Source organism: Chinchilla lanigera, unplaced genomic scaffold (genome assembly GCF_000276665.1).
Source record: "Chinchilla lanigera isolate Chin_1 unplaced genomic scaffold, ChiLan1.0 scaffold00003, whole genome shotgun sequence".
NCBI lineage: Eukaryota > Metazoa > Chordata > Mammalia > Rodentia > Chinchillidae > Chinchilla > Chinchilla lanigera.
This window is the reverse complement of record NW_004955404.1, coordinates 4,960,099-4,980,456: the sequence shown is the minus strand read 5'-3', so window position 1 is coordinate 4,980,456 and position 20,358 is coordinate 4,960,099. Positions and strand designations below refer to the sequence as shown.

The 20,358-nt window shown below is 45.0% G+C and overlaps 1 protein-coding gene across 1 annotated transcript; it reads right to left on the bottom strand.

The window, feature by feature from the left end:
* Positions 1-230: 230 nt before the first annotated feature.
* On the bottom strand, positions 231-18,457 carry Arglu1 (arginine and glutamate rich 1). Its single transcript, XM_005374018.2, has 4 exons — positions 18,031-18,457; positions 10,325-10,550; positions 7,957-8,040; positions 231-1,082 (listed from the first exon to the last, which is right to left on the bottom strand). The coding sequence occupies exons 1-4, from the start codon at positions 18,375-18,377 to the stop codon at positions 918-920; spliced, it is 822 nt and encodes a 273-aa protein (XP_005374075.1). The 5' UTR covers positions 18,378-18,457; the 3' UTR covers positions 231-917.
* Positions 18,458-20,358: the final 1,901 nt, after the last annotated feature.

Sequence of the window (20,358 nt, the reverse complement as noted above, 5' to 3'; positions counted from 1 at the left end):
GCTAATGTCTTTTAAAGGTAATACTTGATGTCGTAATTGCTCTATCGGCATAAAGTCTTTCTAAAAATAGTAGTCTTAAACACCAATCCACAAGTGCACTTAACATACACATAAGCCCTATGTTAAAAGTATTAAGGAGAGGAAGTATAGAATTTTTAACTGTTGACCATCAAAAAGTAAACCGCCCTCTTAAAACTTAACAGAACTTTAAAAAAAATTGCTTAAACATATGAATTTAAGACTTTACTTTATTCAGCAAAATCATTTATTTACACAGTGGGGAATGCTGGTTTGATTTTTCTCAATGAAATAAAAACAAATTGAACAGAAACAATACTGAACTGCATATGGATGTGACTTTATCAGAGTTGACCAACTGTTTCCTTACCTGTATCAGGAACATCAAGAGCAACAGTATCACACGGACACTGGTTAACAATATACCACACAGGTCCAGTAATAACCTGGGAATTTTCCACTGCAATTACCAACTTTTTATTTTTTTATAAATATATAAAAAAACAAAAAGCCAGCAGAACCAGCATTATGATGTATTACACAGAGTATGTGCAACTCCGAAGTCAGCGGAGCGGGTCAGTAAAAACCTTATCAGACCATCTACAGTGTCAGTGATCTCTTTCGCAGACCACGAACACAGAATCCAACAGGTGAAAAATATATCACTTTCTTTAGAAGACAGTAATGATCTGATAAGGATTTGACAATGGAAGTTAAGGGGGTAAAAAATAAAAGGGATTGCAGAGCATAGCCCCTATTAGAACAAGCTAACTTTCCAGATTTTCCAAATTTAAAAAAAACAAAAACAAAAAATAAAACAAAAAAAGAAAACACTTCAACATGAAGCTACCATACAAAGTTCTTCCGTTTTTCTTTGTGAAAAGTTCAGAGTTTGCAGTTTAATCCTGGGATTTTAATGTGAAGGACAGTTTGGGCCTGGACTTCCCCTTGCCCAGGATAATTTTTTGTTCTTCTTTTTGTTGCCGTTGCCGTTCTTGTTCTAGTTTCATCCTTTCCTCATGAATCTTTCTTTGTTCTTCAACAATTCTCAACTGCTCTTCAGCCTGAAAGTTCAAAGTGAAAGCGAAAGTCAGTCTCAAGCATCTATGACCCTGGTTGCTCCTCTAGCACTGCGGGTCACGGAGAAGACAAGCACAGCAGCATGTTTCAAAAGCACGCCGAGGGCCCGTCAGCGGTTGTGGCAAAAGACTGAGGAAATGAAACAGTTCTGATCAACTACACCTACCTTTTCATGAACAGTGACAAACTAACAGATTGTAGGACAACCCCAGTTTGAACATGAAATGTCTACAAATCGTGCCGAGATTACGTCCGACGCTGTCTTCTGTGCTCCACGTGAGCAGACTGTCGACTGTAAGCCTAGGCACGGACTTACTCTAAGAGCATGCCACCTACCAAGCATTACGTTCACAATGAGAAAGGGTACAAATCTTACGGGAAAAATTCCCACCAGAGCTACATTATGCTGTCCATATGCAACCAAGCAAGAAACACTACAGACCCAATTCCCTGGAGAGAAAACATGCGGAAACACTCTGCCCTTGCTGACTATAAAACGCTATCTGACTTCAAATGCTATCAATTCCTGTAGTGCCTCCAACTCCTTCAATCTTCAGCAACTGATTTCCTCCCTTTACTCTTCCACAGAAGGTTTTACCTCTTTATCAAGGTCAGGCTATTCTCATGAGCTCTATCTCTGACACATCTCTCCTTCCTGCCTTCCGAAGATACCACACTCACTTCCTCACTCTCCACCAGACCGAACTCTGCTTCTGCTGAAGGACATAACACAACAGTGAGAGCGACGCTGGGTGGACAGCAGAGGACAGTGACAAAGCTATGTCCCTACAAAGGACAGAGTATGGCTCCCAGGGTTACACGCCCCTGAGCTCAACAGTACCACCATGAAGAAGGGCTGTTCGCAGCCTTGAGTGTTTAATTGATCACATTTACTCTCCTTCCTTCTCTCTGATCTTGATTCCAATTCCAGGCCAAATTTTATATCCCTGCTATCTCCACTATTCTAACGAAACTGTTTTCAATACGGTCAACAAACTAAATCCAATGACCTTTCTCTTTGTTAGGATAAAGGCTTCTGCTCACTTAGGTCTCTTCCCACATTCTGTAATGCAGAGCACTAAGGCACTCCACTTGATCACTCCTGCAGTCTCCAGACTGTTAAAAATCTTAGAATTTTATCCTATAGTAGCAAAAGGAGGAAAAACAAAATGCTTTAAGCATGTTAAGACAAAAATGTTTCAAGACAGCAAAGTGGGGTAGCCTGCCGCACAGCAGACAGACCACACTGGTACAGCAGACCCACCGTGTCGAACACACAGAGGAGACAGAAGGAAAGCAGCAGCGCCGCGGGGCCCACGTGAAAGCCCGACACCGCCGACACAGCTTCACCCTCCTCCCACGCCGCACTTGCAGCGCGCCAGTGGACACCACCCGGGAGATCTACCGGTCCCTTCGAAATACAAAGTGCTCAATCTGTGCTCAAGTCGGCCGTCTCTGCTGTCCAGATTCCACAGCTGGGCTTTGTCTTCTCCTTCCCTAACAGCTGGTCATGGAGTTTGCCAATTCTTCCTTCCTACTTGCTCTGTTCTAGCGTTTATTTCCCTTTCTACTGTCACTGCAGGGCCACAGATCTCTTACACCCTTTGAACAGTGTTCCATTTCCACTATCTCCAATCCACCCCGTAAATATAGTCAGACTTACCTTTCTTCACCTTGTACCCTCCTGACTCCCAACTTCCCATGTTTTCTACTCTTCAGAGAACAGTCCGAGTTCCCAACTTACTATGCCTCTACTGGCTTTAAGACTTTCCCAAATCCCTACCTGACATTAGAAGCCACTGAGAGTTAGTAACTACCACAAAAAAATGACGTGCTTCTGATCTTCAGTGAGCTCATACGGCAACTACTTTATCCAGTTTTAATAAACCTCACACATACAGGGAAGAGCTGAAGTGTACACAGCTGAAAGCTTGCACACATGCAACACAGGTTACTTTCACAAGGTTATTTATCACAGTGGAACTGTACAGGGAAGACTGGAGAAAAATGCTTACCACCTGCCCACTAACTAAGTCACATTAGGAACAGGGGTGGTGGTGGAGAGAGGCCATGTTCTCTAACAGATGAGTTTATAAAGAATTAAGTGAAAAAAAGCAAAGTACCGAACACCACAAATCATTCGATTTTGTGCAATAAAGGAGAACAAAAATATTATGCATTTATATCTAACCAAACATGCATTTTAAGGAGCTAAATAGACACAGACACAGACACACACACTCTGGAACTAGTAAGGGGAAGAGGTAGATGGGAGGCGAGCCAGAGGAACTGGACTTTCTATTTAAAAAAAAAACCTGCAACCCTAAGATCATATTACCTAATCAAAAAAGTAATACCTATTTTAAAATAAAGTAACTTTTTTTCAGAAATACAAAATACTAATTATATTGCACCGTCCCTCTCAGTCAGGCCCACAAACCCGGGGGCTGGACGTGTGAACGTGGAGCGGGCGGGCTGCAGTCTCTACGAGCGCACAGCCCAGAGGGGTTAGCCCAAGTAAGGAACATCACTCCAGTCAGGAGAGCTTCACACAACACAACAGTCAGGCGGCCAAACACCCCGCCCTTACATAAAAATATCTGTATTTTATTCCACTGTAGCTTTCTACGCCAAGGATAAGATCGCTAACACAAGGCAAAGTCACCCCTGATGTAAACAGTGGCCGCAGGACCCTGGTGTGGCTGTAATCCTTTGCCTGCTTAGTAGGTGCTTTTCTAAATCCGGGACTCCGAACTTTTGCATCCTGACTGAAATACTTGCCAGAAAGCACCTATTGTTTTTCTCCTTTCCTTTATTTCACATTTAGGCAGAAGAAAAATATTCACATAGGACAAAGAAATATTAAGCTGACCCACAGGACTGTACGGCGGACACATCAGAGGCCAGGGAGAACACTAGTTAGGACAGGTCTTGCTGACCCTCGCCCCCAAGGCTGCATCCCACTCCTAAGAGTGATGGTGAGAAGGAATACACACACGAGCAATGCACTGCCAGAGGTAAGGGCTCCGCTACCCTCCGCGTGTCTTCCTTCTACCCATCTCCTTGACCCAGACAGCCTTCTTGTAGATGGTCCTTTTACCGTTCTGAAGCTACTTATAAATTTTACCATGGTGACCCATTAGCAACCGTCCCTTTAGAAGGTAAGGACAGGGAAATGCGCTTACCGCACACATATACAGTACACATATGCACATGGTCAGAAAATGCACAGCTAGGATCCACACCACTCCTCAGAAACAGGGGCCTTTGGCACGCTAAACCTTCCCAGACACAACCCCAGTACACTCTGCCATTTAATTCCTTGATGCGTCTTCTACACTGTATCAACACACCTCTCACTACAGCTAATCAAACAAATAGGAAAATTTTAAAAAATGAATGAGATGTCATTAGTTCTTAGAAAACTACAGAATAAGAAGCACAGAAGCCTGAGACACAGCGATGAAGTTATGCTTCCAGTTATCTACATGGGTATTCCCAGCCCAAACCCACACTCAAGAGGTCAGAAGGGCCGGCGATGTAGCTCTGCAGCACAGTGCCTGCCTGGTAAGCACGAGGCATGCGTTCGATTCCCGGTACGAAGGGAAAAAAAAGATAATCAGCTACTACCTAAAGAGACTCGTCACCACTACAGCATTTTCTTCTCGTTTTAGTGACCCTCTTGCTACCACTACCACTTAGCTCATTTGGGAAATTTCTGCCTTAGATTTGGTCCCATTATTCCATGAAGACAACTGCTTCAGGACAGAAGTAACCGGTCACCAACCAGTGCACGCAAACGTCACTACGAGTGATTAGTAGAGACTCTAAGCCGGATGTGGGGGCACACACCCATATTCCCCGTGAGTTCAAGGGTGCCAGTAAGTTCAAGACCAACCTGGACTACATGGCAAGACCCTGTCTCAACACCCCCCGCAACAGTGATTTTATTACTGATCTCGTCAGTATTAGATGCAAAAACCACTGCCTCAGAGCTCAGAAGCCCTGCTCTGCAATACCACCAGGAGAAGCATGGGCTTTCCGCAGCTTTCAGACTTCGTGCTCTAAAAAGGCAGAGAAAGGCCTGTACAGCTCTTCCACTCCCCCGCTCCCTCTGCACACCCCTCCGCTCCGCAGGTTCATCAGTAGCCAGTGCTCTCTCCAGTTTGTAAGAGCTGCTGCTTCACGGACGCAAGCCCGTGTTCTGACCAGCTTTCAGCAGCTTCCAGTTTCTGTCCTTCAAGCCATCCTACACAGTGCCGATGCACTCACTGACTGGGATCTAGAAAGTCACTTTGCAAAATTGTTGCACCGAGTACATTAACAAAGAATGAAGGAACAAGCCTCTGACGCCGACTGAAAATCTTTACCTCACACCTCCCTACCACTTCACTTCAAGTGAAACTATCTGACGTTTACGTTCAGCACTTGCACATACAACACTATCAGCATCCTCAGCGCCGTTCCAACGTTCACACACTCACCCTCCTGCACACTTCCCTTTCCCGCTGTAAAGAATCTCACAGCTCGGCGGCTCAGAGCAGACCTGTCAGCAGCAGTGACAGCGGCACAGGGGAGCCCGGGGACCGGCGGGACACACCCCCAACAAAGGCCCGCAGGGACACTGTGCACCTGCCTCTTGCGAACACCTCTCCGACAGCACAGGACACTGTCCTCTGAGCTCTGTCCCCTCTTCCGGGGCGTGCACTCTTGGGCGTCCCACAGCCTCCCTCCATCAAGGCTTACGTGTCCTTTTTAGTCCTCACTGGTGGCATTTCTGCTACAGCGTCAGAAATCTCACGGTTTTAGTACATCTTCTGCCGCTATCACAGAAAACCACCAACTGGGTAAAGTACTAAATGGAATTTGCTTCTCGCAGTTTTGGCATCCGGTGAAAGCCTTCTTGCTGCACCAGCACAGGGCCGAGGGCCTGCTTGGCTAAGCGGGGAGAGCAGACACACTCAGCGAGTGCAGCCCTCGCTCCACTCCCACTCCCACTCCCGGCGCTGGCTGGAGAAGAGGAGCACTCGAGCACAGGGCAGAGGACGGCCCTGGCCTTTCCCAGGTCCCCCTGCCCTGGGCCAGCCGGCTCTCCTCCGGTGCAAGTCCCACGCGAGCACACACCCACCACTGGGCGCCGGCTCCTCTTAACCTCAGCTCTTTATCGTCTCTTTTGCCGTTCTACAGTGAACAGCAAGCCGCCAGACAGCACCTTCCACGTTTCTCCTAACTCTCCCTGTGAATCCTGCCTTGCACAGCGCTGTAGGACACTGTCCAGTTAGGGCTTCTATTACTGTTTTTAAAGGACCTGTCCGCCTTCAACTTCCGTTCTAGGTTTCTCATTTGCTGTTGAACCCTCACCAGAAGTCCGTGATTCTGCCAAGTCTTTTTTAAAGCGATGTACGTATTTTCTACAATGTGCCTGAAAATCCTTCCAGATCCTACCCACCCCCAAAGCCAGGCGGACGTCTACAGCTCAAAACAATAAAAAGTTTACTCTTGAGGCAGTCTGAAATCAGGAACAGCAGGCTGAAAGGATGTTCAGAAGGCCACGCCCGCGGGAGGCTTCGGGAGAGCCCCCACCGCCTCCTGCAGCTCGGGGCTCCCAGGCAGGGCCCGCTCGCCGCTCTCGCTGTGCCCTGCCACGTTCCCACGAGCTGTGGGGCGTTTCCTGTCCTCGTGCAGCACCCTTGCTGTGGGACCCACTGTTCACTCACGGGACCCGCGGAGGTCTTTTTTTATAAACACAGTGTCACGGTCTGTGTCTGGGTGTCCCCCTGAATAGACGGAAACTTCCACTAACTGTGAGTTAAATAAGCCTTTCCTTTCTTAATATTGGGTGTCAGGTATTTTGTCTCAGTAACGAGAGAAAAGTAACCAAGATACACAGGCACACAAATTTTTTTCAGAGAATTAAGAAAAGTTTGTAACTTGCTCCCTCCCAACCCCCCGTCTGCAATGACTAAGCAGCAAGTACCTTTCTTGGGCTTTCTCAACAAGCTCTAACCAGACAAGTTTTTCCAGATGACTTAAACTAAGCACCCCTCTGGGTCCTGGGTTCTGGGCACTAAATACCACTACTGCCGCCACCACCCCACCACCCCAGGCCACCTTCCTTCCATCTGCGCTGTGCGCTGCATTCTCACTCCGAGGCACTTTCTCTGCAGCCTCGTCATGGAGAAAACATTTTTGTGTGTGTTCCTCTAGCTCTAGCTTCCTTCTTCCCTCGACTGAGGCTGCCCCAGTAACACTCACACTCAAAAACCCAGGTCTCCACAACACAATATTCTACTTTAAAAATGTTCAGCCACAAGTACTCAACACAAAGTGAAAAGAAAAACAGAAGTGGTTTTTTGCCCTATTTTTAAACAAATTCTTACGTTGGCTTCTTTATTACAATTTTTCAACGCTCTATGCCACATTTTATATCTCTATCATGTCAGGCTCCTTCTGGTCGGGTTATACATGAGGAAGAGGAAACAGAATTTATTACTCTGGTACACTTGCTCAAGTGATTGATAAGGCAACGAACATAAAGTAAAACGCTGCACATCAATTGCTGCTTAGTTTTGAGACCAAAAAAAGAAAATTCAAATAAGGTTAGGATAAAAAAAAAAAAATGAGGACAGGTGATAATAGGACTTTCTCAAAAAACCTGTTTCAAACCACTGCAAATCTTGGAATTCTCTCCACATCAGGGTTAAAACTCTACTCAAGCATTTCTCCTGTTGCTTGAAACTCAAAGTCCTTCAATTCTGTAAAAAAGAAGTCAAACCGTACAGCACAAGGCCACTCCACAAACACCGAAGGAAGAACAAGGAAGCACGCGTAGACTCCTCGCACGCGCGCGGCACTCACCAGTTTGGCTTGTGCTTCTGCAATTTTTCGGTTATTTTCTTCCAGTATCCGCTCCAGCTCCTCACGTTTTGCTCGTTCTTCCTCCTAAAGGGGAGGACAGGTTAGGATGTTAGAAAAATAAATTGTTTATTGTTATTCATAAATATTCACTAATCTTCCTCTGAACTCTTTTGATCTGACTTAAAGGGTAGCTGTACAGCCACCGTCTGTCTGACAAATGATAAACTGTGCAGTCACTAAAATCGGTCTCTAGCACTAAATTTAAATTATCCCTCCCAGTCCAAACAGCAACCGACTAAACCCTCCCTAATGATAGTTTCCTGGTAATTATTACTAATACTTTAATATCACACAAATCAACAAGGACAACTACAAAACTGGATAGTATTTACCAAATTAAAAAAATAATATATAAAATATAAATAAAGTGAATATTTGTCTCACCAATTATGTATACCTACGTATTCTTTACCTATACTCCTTTAATCAGCATTAAAAGTTGAATATTTACTGTCTTGTCCAGTGTCCTGCAGAGTGTGCTCCTCGGCTGCCATACGCGCCAGCTTCCTCTTTAAAATGATTTGTACTGTTAGCTTGGCAATACCTGCATCGGCAGCTCAACCATTTATAAAGGAACAACATACAAGGAAGGCTGAGCTGAGGAATGCAGATGTTTATGGTAAGAAGGAACAAAAAATGTAATTCATCATTCCTAAGGCAAACAATTAATAAGAAAAATACATTTACTGTTAGTGAAAAATACAAATGGTAATCCATACTTCATGGAGCTACGGGCTTCTTCCGTGGGGAAAATGGGCTTAACGCTCGGATGTTGACAACTGCTAAAGGCAGCTGAAACTGTCACCTACGGTCTGAACTGAGATTCAGGAATCCGGGGGAGGCATGGTCAGGAAATAAAACTCTTCCATAATTTATTTTTCTTGGAGAATTTAATGAAATTTTATAATGCAAACTATATGAAGACTGCTTGATGGTTTGGGCAGTGTTCGGATCACAGCAGACATATTCAAATGATTTTAATATTTGGAAAGACTGTCAAGAGGGTTGTGTCCGTGTTAAAAAAAAAAACTGTTAATATGAAACAAAAAGCAAATGAAGAGAAAAAAATCTTACTATGATTAATAACTCGCTACAAAATAGCACAATTACTCCAAAACTTAGTATTAAAAGCACTGATGCAATTAAAAATTTCATACATTCAATACTATAGTCTGAATCCACTATTAACCGAAACATGTACATCTAAAGACAGGACAAGGGAAAACGCAATTCAAAAGCTGCGCTTACTGAAAAGCAAAGAGATTAATACGATGTCAGCTTGTCCCCAGTAATGCCAAGATGGAAAATGACAACGAGTCATTGATTTCATAAGTCAAATATTTCAGTTTAAGAGAATTTAGCTACAGGATTTCCTACGTCACACCAATGAGATTCACATTCACCACGCAAGCTACATTGCTGGACACTCAGTGCTGTAAGTAATTGGCCTTGAGTGTTCGGTGACTTTCACCAAGCTCTAGGATCCTGGAGTAATCAGTGCGAGCAAGCCATAAAGCTTCAGTAGCAAATTACTGTCTCACAGAAAGACATTTTCAACTTCTGCTCCCGCTGCTGACAAAACAAATCATGTGTTTAGCTTGACTCCAGACAAGGACAACCTGTTCCTTCATAACTCTCTAGAGAAAAAAAGGAGTTGTTAGTAGGTACTAAAAAAATGGACGAATGCTCTGGACATGTTTCCTAAAAAGATTCCTTGAAACACATTAGGAAAATGGAGGGCCTTATGATCAGAATGCTAGAATTAGTCCACTGTATTGAAGCAGGCTTTGGGGAGAGGGGAGGGAATAAAAGGAGGAGGAAAGAAGAGTGAGAAAACCTAGTTACCAAAAGCAGGTACTGTCACTCAGTATTAGGCCCTGCTCTTTGCACTCTGACTGAAGGCAGAAAGCCTCTCACAGTCTAGGTAACAGAGTGATAAACAGAAAGGAATATACAACCACAGGAGGATTTTAACTGTTTCCCTTCACCACTCCCTGTCTCCCCCACCCTCCCAAGAGAATGTAAGTCCTGCAGCCATGGCAAAAGTTTCAAACACTTCTCAAATATGTAAGCCAGTTCCATTAAATCAAAAAAGTATCCTTGAATAAGTTTTATGAAAGTAACTTTTAAGTACCAGTGAGCACTTCTGAATAGGCTAAAAAATTAACTTTCGCAGCAATGTGAGTTTAGACGAGAAAGGAATGCGATAGTCTGTATTCCATCTCTTTCTGAACTGAGCAAGAGGCACAACCCAACACTGAAAGTTTTGCCATGGACTGTCTCTACTTTCCAAACGACCGAGCGTTACCTCTCTAGCTTTTTGTGCTGCAAGCTCAGCTTGTCTCTGTCGCTCGAGTTCTTCGAGCAACTGCTTTTCCATGATGCGCTTGGCTTCCTCCACCCTTCGGAGAACTTCTCGCTCGATTTCATCCTTCCTTTTCTCCAATTCTTCCTCTACCCTTTTTGCCACCAATTCTTCCACTCTTCGTGCTGTTTCTTCCTCGATGAGTTTTTCTTCTATTTCCTGCTGCCGACTAGCAAACAAAGCACAGAAAAAGACAATATTTTAAAAACCTAAGAATTAAATCTCCACTCATTTTAAGATTAGCAAATCATTGAACCTCATTTTACCTAAAAAAAAAAAACCTTTTTTTTATCATGTTCTACTTATAGAAACATACAAAGAGCCTACTTAACTTTTATTCAGGAACTATAAATATGAAACAAGTCCACTTTTGTTATTAACTTCATCATGACAGGACAAGCGGTTAAGATATATGGAATATGCCTATTTGTCAACAACTCAGTCTAAGGACTGACCCACAACAAAGTCAGAAGCATCCACCACACCACTGGCAATTTGGCTGAATTCACTTCCCTTTACCCCGAAGCGAAGATAGAATAAACAGACTTGCAGAGACTCTGCTGAAGTAACAGTTTGTGCAGCATTCACTAAAGTACAGACCAACTATTTACTCTGTTAAATAAGAGTAGAGACTAGAGGAACTTTCTCTCTTCTATTCTTCCCCCTTTGCTAACTGATTCCAGTAACAAGCATCTTCAGAGGTAGGAAAAGTAGAAAGGGGAAAATGTATTATCAAACTTTAGTGAAGCATGATACTCCTGTTTTAACTGTTTCAATCCCACCATGATACTGTAAACCAACTTATTCAAAAGTCTGCTGAAAATATTAACACTCATCAAATACTAGCATGCAAAATCTCGCACATTTTATACCAGTGACAGCCACCAGTTCCATGTATCTGAAGATTGCTTCAAAGAAAATCATAAGCTCTCAAATATTTTCAATTATTATTTTAGACAGATTGACAATATGTTGAAATTAATTCTCCTAGTTTTTCATATGGCTACTAGAAAATTTCAAATTGTTTATTTTGCTCACATTGTATTTCTGTTTAACAGCACACAGAGACAATAATTTGTGCTGAATGAATTCAGAGGCTCTTGCAGTATATTTAAATTCTAAGAGGCAAATTTATTAATGCTTCAACTTTCTCACAAATCCACCAAATTAAATAAAACTTTCAATTTTTATGTATTCTGATGACTCATTTGGCATATATAAGACAGTCCACAACTGCTATATTTAAGAGATTTTCTATGTGACCTTTAAACATCTCAATCTAACTCCACTCTAGTCTTGGGGGTGATGCAATCCCCACCTAAGAACTTTCATCCTCAAACCCTATTACTTACTTCCCGTGACATTACACTAATAACTGATTCACTCCAGTGCCTTCACTCATCCTCTACATCTTTCTGATATAAGCACTCATTAGACCTATGAAGGAGACAGATCTAGAGAAAGCTTATCCTCTCTTAAGGTCTTAGGCATCTGCAGTGCCCATTCTGAGGACTCTTGCTTCTTTTTAAAGTGTTTCCTTCCTAAAACTAAATTTTCAAAAGGTATATGAAAGTCTAAGACTTACTATGCTCATTCTGCCGCTTCTAGACAAATTTAGGATTAGGGTAACGATAATAAACCTTTTATCTATCTATAGCAGAGCTCAGTAAAAGAGCACATATGCTCCATAATACTCAAAATAAAACAGAAGCATTTAAGAAGTTAGTGATTTCAATTCAATGTAAAGGGAATGCCAATTTCAATACAAAAGGTTTCTCTGATTTATCCAAAGAGAAAGAAATAACAGATAAGCAAGGCTGACAATGGCTGGATCTGGGTCATAGATATGCTAAGGATAGTAACATTCTACTTTTGTATATGCAAACTTCTCATACCAGTTTTATATACTCCCACCCACACACTTTTTCTAGTTGACTTTGGAAATCAATAAATACAAAGAAGCTCAAAAAGAAAACATTTAAAACCTCAAAAATATTAGAAGGCAATTCTAAATTATCAATGCTAAATGGAACACGGTATTGATTATTCAAAAGAAGCCTAACAAAAAAGTTTTACTTAAAAATTTACACGCTAAATGGAAAGTGGAAGTACTGATAGAGAAGAGGGGTAAGAGTGCCACAACAAGAGGGGTATCTTCTGAATTTAATTTAGAACTATGTGAATTAGCTACCCAAAAATGAAAAAAAATTCAAAGGCCTTTTACTGAAGGAGTCCCTAACCTTTGGCCCAGAGGCGGATATAGGCACTGCGTGCTCACAAGCAGCAAGGTTCCCAGCTTAGCAATTTGGTGAAAGTGAGAGAGACCTGACACTGCATCAGGCTCCTGTCAGGCTATGCCCAGACAGCAGCACAGGACAGCCAGTCACGTGCCCACAGATCTGGGCAGTGGGAAGGGAAGGGGCCAGATGAACTCCGCCTACTACTTAGGGCAAAAGCCGGTCAGAACAGTATCAGCTCCCGGCACCCTTTCCTGGTGACACACCAAGCCAGAGGCGCCAGGTGACAGGCAGGGAGGCTCCCGATTTCTAGTCCAAAGGGGAGGGCAAGAGAAGGCCTCAAGCCCAGCAGGGGGAGGAGGGCACGGCCTCAGCAGCTCCTATCCTCCCAGGCTGCTCCTCCACTTTGCTCCCGCACAGCCCTATGGAAGTGTCCTCAGTGAAGAGGTCAAGGCTGAGCATCAGGGTGCAAAGGCCCCTCGGGCAATGCAAGGACAGAATTGCTGTGGTTATTCTTGGGCCTGGGGTGTAACTCTGCATTTCCTCTAAGAGTCGTGGCCCAATGGCATTCTTTAATTTTTTCCTCACACTTAGGTAAATCTGTTCCCTTGGCAAGAGTAGGTGCTGCAGAAAGCTTGATCAGTCTTGAGTGTTTCAATGGACCCACTACTATAACATCAGGTCTCTCTTTTTCCCATATTCAGATATTTTAAAAACTCTAGTAATAATCAACTTTCAGATGGTAGCTATTAAAACAGTGAGAAAATAAAATCAAACAGGGAAAGCACAGTACTTTAGCACTGTTAAGTAAGTGTAGGATTTCATATACAACAGGACTGTTAAAATGCCTTTAAGAGCTGGGCGTGGTGGCGCACCCCTATAATCCCAGCACTTGGGAGGCTGCGGCAAGAGGATCGTTGTGAGTTCGAGACTAGCCTGGGCTACAAAGTGCGCTCAAGGCCAGCCTGAACTGCACAGCGAGACCCTGCCTTAAAAAGGCAAAAAAAAAAGTTAACTTTCCTTTCATTGCTGAGACAAAATACCCAGCATCCATAGTTAAGGGAGGAAAGGTTCATTTAGCTCAGTTTGTAGGTGTTCAGCCCCCAACTGGCTCGCTCCAAGGCAGGTGGCATGGCCACTCGGGCACTGCAGAGGAGAAACAGTCCCTGGGGAGCAGAAAGTAGCAAAGCAAGTGAGACTTTAGCAGCTTCTTTCTGCCCCTTTTATACTCTATCTACGCTACCAGGATTAGGGTAGACTGACTTAGTGATCACACACCCTTAATCCCAGCATCACACAAGCTAGATTCAGCCGCCCCTGAAAAAGCCCCACGGATGACCACATGAGGTGGTGTCTAGACACAAGCCCTAAGAGCCCTCATGATGAGCTTCTATAGTTTACGTCTTCATTATCCCACAAAACTCTAATAATCCACAGCAGGCCTGGTCACTTGGTTGGAAGGGACAAGTCAAAAGCGGGTGTAACTTGGAAGGGCTTATTTTCTCTGGTTCCTCCCTGTTCTCTGATTTCTGACAAATAGTGCCACAGAACAAGATTTCCTCTGTCATGCTCTTTCAGTCATACTGTTTCTTCCATGGAGCCTGTAACCATAGACTGAACTCACAGAAACTGTGGGCCAAAATAAATCTGTCCTCTTTAAAGTGCAGATACTGGGTATTCTGTCCCAGCAAAAGCGAAGTAGCTTAGCTAATACAGAGCCCTTTTAAGTATCTTCTAAGAGTTACCCGCACAAACCCCAGTTCAATCTAGGGACCCTTAACATGTCATGCAGTTCAACACTGAAGATACACAAACCTAGGTATCACAGGCTAGAGTAAGTCACGAGGCCAGTAATATTTTCGTGATTTGCTGCAAGCCATTTGCAGCTTCAATAGTTTACACAACATGTATATACCACCTCAAAAACACACGAAAGAAAGTGAAAATATTGGTACAGAAGAGGGTAAGAGGGACTCACACTACACTGCCAGAAGAGGGACATCTTTTGAATTTAATTTAGAACTACGTGAATTAGTTATTCAAAAATGAGAAAAAATTCAAAGGCCTGTATTTTACTGAAGGAGTCCCTAACCTTTGGCCCAGAAATGGACATAGGTCCTTTTCCTATTAGGAACAGGGCAGCACTGCAGGAGGTGAGCAGAGGAGCTTCATCTGTATCTACAACCACTTCCCATAGCTGGCATCACTGCCTCAGCTGCACCTCCTCTCAGATCAGCGGTGGTGGTAAGGTTCTCAAAGGAGCACGAACCTTCCAGGGAACGGTGCGTGTAGGTTGTAAGCTTCCATGAGATTCGAATCCTGAAACTACCACCAGCCCAGTGGAAAAACTGTCTTCCACAAGGCCTATCTCTGGTGCCCAAAAGCTTGGGAACTGCTACTGTTTTACTGCACCGAAACTACAACTCCTAGGCTAACTCTTTAGGCTCAGCAGGCAAGCTGTATTAAATAACCTTACTGAGACTCACTATATGCCAAGCACTGTTTAGGTATTTCAAATATATTACCTCCAACCTTCACAACACAGGTATCACTTCACAGATAAGAAAACAAGCTCAGAGGTGATTTATTTAAGGCCTCAGAATTTTAAGCAGCAAACCAATCTGGCCTCCAATTGCACCACAGAGCTCCTAACTGGTTAAAGCCAACCAGTGATTATTCTTTTACTGCCTCTCTCCATCTTCCACCAGACTTCTTGAAAGCAGTCAACAGTAGCTATCCTCGAACATCTCCTCTGCTTCTACTACGGGCTTTTCATGGTCAATGCACACATCTGTTAAGGTTCTTCCAGTCCCTTCAACCAGCTGCTTCTCTCAACACTCTGCTTTGGTCATTTCATACACTCTCAGTTCCAAGGACACAAGTGAGCTTCCCTAGGCTTCAGCCCTCCATTACCAAGTTAAGCCTAGCTCAGGATAACCAAAACCAGGGCCCACACAGGAAGTGCCAAACGGACGCTCCCTCTATTTCTCCCTCTATTTTTCCCTCTACTCAGCAAGCTTCTGAGGTTTTAGCCACTAGAAGACGCACACCAGCAACTGCAACACGGTAGATGAGCAGCAAGAGCCACACTATAAACGTGACAGCCAACACTAACGTATTCTTTCCCTTAGGTCTTACATGCAATTTCATATGCTCTAAATGTTTCTAAAACTGGCCCTTCTTTTCCTAACTGCCCTTACTGTCCTTGCCTCAACTTACCGTAACCCTCTCAATTTCCATTCTATAAAAGAGTCAAGGATCAGTTTAAAATTTAAAGGAAGGGCATGCAATTCACCTGCTCAAAACCTTTCCCGTTTCTAAAATGAAATCAAAGCTATTTTTATGGCATGTAAGAATTCCCCATGATTCCTAGCCTCCACCTCTTCAGCCCCTCCAGGACCTTAGTACTGTATTCAGAGAACTTCACGCTGTGACCGGCATCACCTGATTACCTCAAAACCGTTTCCTTTCAACCTCCAATCCTGCCAGGGTGGGGAGGGGGTGCCCTCCTTTGGTCCACATACACCACGCATCTAGCCTCAGTCTTCTGATATCTACACTCATTCTTCAGGACAAATGACACCTTTGCCCACCAGGATGCTTCCCTTGCATGAACAGCTCTATCACTGTCACTGAATTTACCACACTGTATTATTACTTATTTCTTCTGAACTACATCAAGACCTTTCAAGGGGTCAATCACTACTGTTCACAGCACCCAGCACAGTGGCTGTCACTTATTAAATGATGGCTGAATACTAGCTGAGTACACAAAATAAACAGGGATTTCTACAGATAACTATTTCCTCCTATTCTCAACACACCAAAGCCTATGTCCTCCATCATTTTCTCTGCATTATTTCCAAAGCCTTAGGGCACACGAGTGTACACATGGCACAAAGGAATTTGGTGTTCAGGTGGCTATTTCCCCTGTCCTTTCTCCTCCTAAATGCTGTCTACTTCTTAATCCAGAACCACATAACTGCTTTATTTCCCAACGCTTCATCCCTCGATCTCTTCTTTACTACCTATGTGCAGCTTGCTAAATGCTTCCGTCTTCTTTGCATAGCGTTTCCTTTCACTTTTCCTATCCCTCTTGGCTCTCTAGTGAAGCCAAGTACTGTAATTACTCTTTGGAGACCTCCTCTAATTTCACGTGAAAGATTACCAATGTCGTCTTAGGTAATTTTTCATAGTCCTACTGAAAAGAGAAGTTTATGACCTTTTTCCAGATCCAAACGTTGGATACTGAAACAAACAAAAAAATCAAAGTTTTCGGGAGAGCAATGACTTCACCTTTGTTTTCATGTTTCACTGACAGTTTGAAGCACAGGAAAAGCCAGAGCACATGTTTTAAAGAAGTGTCGACAGCAAAACAGCTCCAGTTTCCTATATAATATTAGTTATGCTTGGGGAAAAAAGATGTGCTGAAAAGTTACACAATAGAAACCCAAATGCAAAAAAAAAAAAACCACCCTCAGGCATTTCTATACATATACCTTCCTTTCAGAAAAAACAGTAAGTTCTCTAACGTTCCCGCCTCATGAGCACTTTTGAAAAATTCCCTGAAGAGCTGTACGAACACGGGGAGTCAGCACAGTTTAACTCCACTTTCCCAAGAGGCTTTTTATAACTGAATACCCAGAGTACTAGGGTGCCATAATTTTAAAGTAAAAACACAACCGAACTACATTTACAAAGCAAAAGTTCACCTAGTTTGCGTTATCCAAATCTACTCTGACACCTAAAGCCATCTGACAGGTGACTCAAAAATCCCATGCTTTTCTGCCAAGTTTCAAATAAGGATTCTTGCTTTCTGACTACATAAAAATTCTGCACGTAGGTGAGACAAACGTGAAATCAAACATTCAGGCGTCTTCTAACCCAAGTATGCCACAGCGGGAAACAAGTAAGACTGCACGTGCTCACTACAGGGATGCAGCGCGCCAGTACGCAGAGAAAGGGGCTGTCTGGGGCGCTGGTGACACAGGTGAGTGTGGGGGTCAAATGCACCACCTGGACGCTGCAGCGTGTTTTGTTTTTTACATCTCAAAATCAGAGGGAATGATAAAAGAGGAAAAAGGAAAAGAAAGGCTCATAAAAGAGAAAAGAAACGCAGCCACGGCACCCTGGAGCGAAGACGTGTCGGGGGTGGGCCCCGAAAGCGCCCTTAAGCCTGCCCCGAACGCCAGCGTCAGAAGCTGCGCCTCCGGGTCCCACGCCCGCCTCCTGCCCGCGCCCGCGGACCGCACGGGGGACTCCGCCCCTACTTCCGGGACGCGGCGGCTCTCGCTCGCGCCAAAATCGCTCCCGGCCTCGAGCCCGCCCCGCGCGAGCGGGCGCCCTTCCCGTCGGGCCCCTCGCCGCGGCGCCCCTCCCGCGGCCCGGCCCCGGCCCCGGCCCCGGGCTCACATCTTGCGCTGGCGCTCGAACTCGGCCTTCTTCTCCTCCTCCTCGCGCTTCTGCTTCTCGTCCAGGCTGCTGCGCTTGCTCACCGTGCGCCCGAAGATGTCGATGCGGTCGGGCGGGGACGAGGCGCGCTCCCGCTCCCGCTCGCGCCGGGACGCCGCCGCGTTGGTGGAGCGCGAGCGCGAGCGGGACTCGCGCCGCCGGTTGCGCTTGCTCTCCCGGGACTTGGAGCGCTTCCGCACGCGCTCCTTGTCCCGCGAGCGCGAGCGGGAGCGGCTGCGCTTCTTGTTGTGCTTGCTGCTCTTGGCGTGCTTGGAGCGCGACGAGCTGCGGCTCCGCGACCGGCCCATCCTTCCGGAGACGCGCCGACGCCCGCCGGCCTGCGGCCCTCACGCGCGCACGCTCGCCGCCGCGCCCACGCGAGCTGGCGGGCCTGCGGAGGCTGCGGGGAGGAGCGCTGCCCGCCGGCTAACCTTCCGCGGCTCTTCGCGGGCTCCCACCGCCACGCAGGCCGCCTCTGACGGGAAGGCCGCAGCGCAAGGAGTCTTTAAGATGGCAGCTGCGGCTGCACCGGCCGCCCTTCCCACAATGCCTTGCGCGGAACGTGCCGAAGCGTGCGTCCCGCCCTCTGACGGAGGTTGCCGAGGATTGGCGAACGTGTCTGAGCGCCCTCGGCTCTTTCCGTCTTGCTGCCGGAAGCCTGAAACTGTTGGCTGTTGGCATTGCTCCGAGGGGAAATCTGAGTATTCTGGCACAAAGCCAACGCCAAGGAGAATGAGCGCCTTACCTTTTAGTGTCATTTTGGACATGCCTTGGCAGGAGTTAATTGATTGCATTATTTTCTAGGAACTGTCTTGCTCAGCCATCCCTAAGTTATATCCCAGTCACCCTGGGCAGATCGCCTCATTTGAGGGGCTTTCTGAAGCGGCTTGAAACATCCGAGAAGATAAATTATGCAGCAAGTAGTACCGTGATCCCCGCTTCAGAGATGGGCGCCCGCGGGTCCAGAGAAGCAAAGCAAGTCCCCAGGGTCACAGAGCTGGCAGGTGACAGAGCAGGACCCAGCCCTAGGTAAATGGTGCACATGCTTTGCGCACGACCAGCAAGCCCCGGTGAGCTCTGTCCAGGAAAGTTGGGCTTTTAGGTATGTCAATACGCTGTCAAGCCCCGCCACAAAAGAGGCACCATTGAGATTTCCGGATGATAGGGCCCAGCACTTGGGAGGCTGAGGTAGGAAGATCACCAGGAATTTGAGGCCAGTCTAAACTGTATAATGAGACCCTGTCACACACACACAAAAAGATGACGGGGAACACTGAAAATCTGGCTATCTCACTGTTAAAACTTAGTTCCTTAAGTGGCTTCATCCAAGGTAGATAAGAGAAAAAAAATCAGAATCTTTTGAGCAAGAAACAACTATTAAATGAAGTAATAAAGTTTTCTACACAATGGCAACGAAAGCCATAAAATACTTAAGAATAAGCCTCATCAAGTTACAAAATCTTTATGATCAACCTTTATGATCAACCTTGGCTGAATCACAAGGTCAGGTGGAGTGAATGGAAAAACAGAAGTTGTTTTTTTCAGGTGAGTAGTCTACATCAAAACTATGCCAGTTCTTCCCAAATCAAATCTAAAACTTTATGCAATTCCTATGAGAGTCCCAAGTTCTTTTGGCAATGTGTATGTTAGAACTCATTAAACAGCTTCACATTTTACATAGAAGATCACATAATTGTGAACTACATTTATAAAAAGCATGGAAAAGAAGAGTAATGTCTTAGTGCATTTGGACTTCATTTGGATCTTCAGTGTTCCCCATAAGTTTGTGTAGAAGAAGGCTTCCTCATCAAGACAGCAGCAGTTAGAGATGGGGCTTTTGCCCGTTGATTGGCGCACAAGGTATCTGACCTTATGAATGGTTTCATCCACTTAGGGATTTAGCTTAATGAACTATTGGGCAGTGGTGGAGACAACAGGAAACGAGTCATTGACGTGTGTCTTTGAAGGATATATTTATTGCTGGGCCCTTTTTCCTTTCCCTCGCACTCTCTTTATCTCTCTCTCTCTCTCTCTCTCTCTCTCTCTCTCTCTCTCTCTCTCTCTCTCTCTCGGTGGCCACAAGGTAAGCAGTTTTGCCCTCCCCACTGGGATATTCAGCCCCAACAGAAGCACAAAAGCAATGGAGCCAAGTGACTATGGATTGAAATCTCTGAAGTCGTAGGCCAAAATAGTCCCATTATTCCCAGTTCTTCATATTCCCAGTTCTTCACCTTGGGTATTTTGTCACAGTGATGCAAAGCTGACAAACACTGGCTGCTGTAATAAATT

Coding starts and splice junctions, on each gene's coding strand:
- Arglu1 (XM_005374018.2), bottom strand. CDS start 18,377: ATGGGCCGGTCGCGGAGCCGCAGCTCGTCGCGCTCCAAGCACGCCAAG. Junction 10,551..18,030: donor TTCGAGCGCCAGCGCAAGAT/GTGAGCCCGGGG, acceptor TTTGTTTGCTAG/TCGGCAGCAGGAAATAGAAG. Junction 1,083..7,956: donor CAGAAGCACAAGCCAAACTG/GTGAGTGCCGCG, acceptor TTGAACTTTCAG/GCTGAAGAGCAGTTGAGAAT.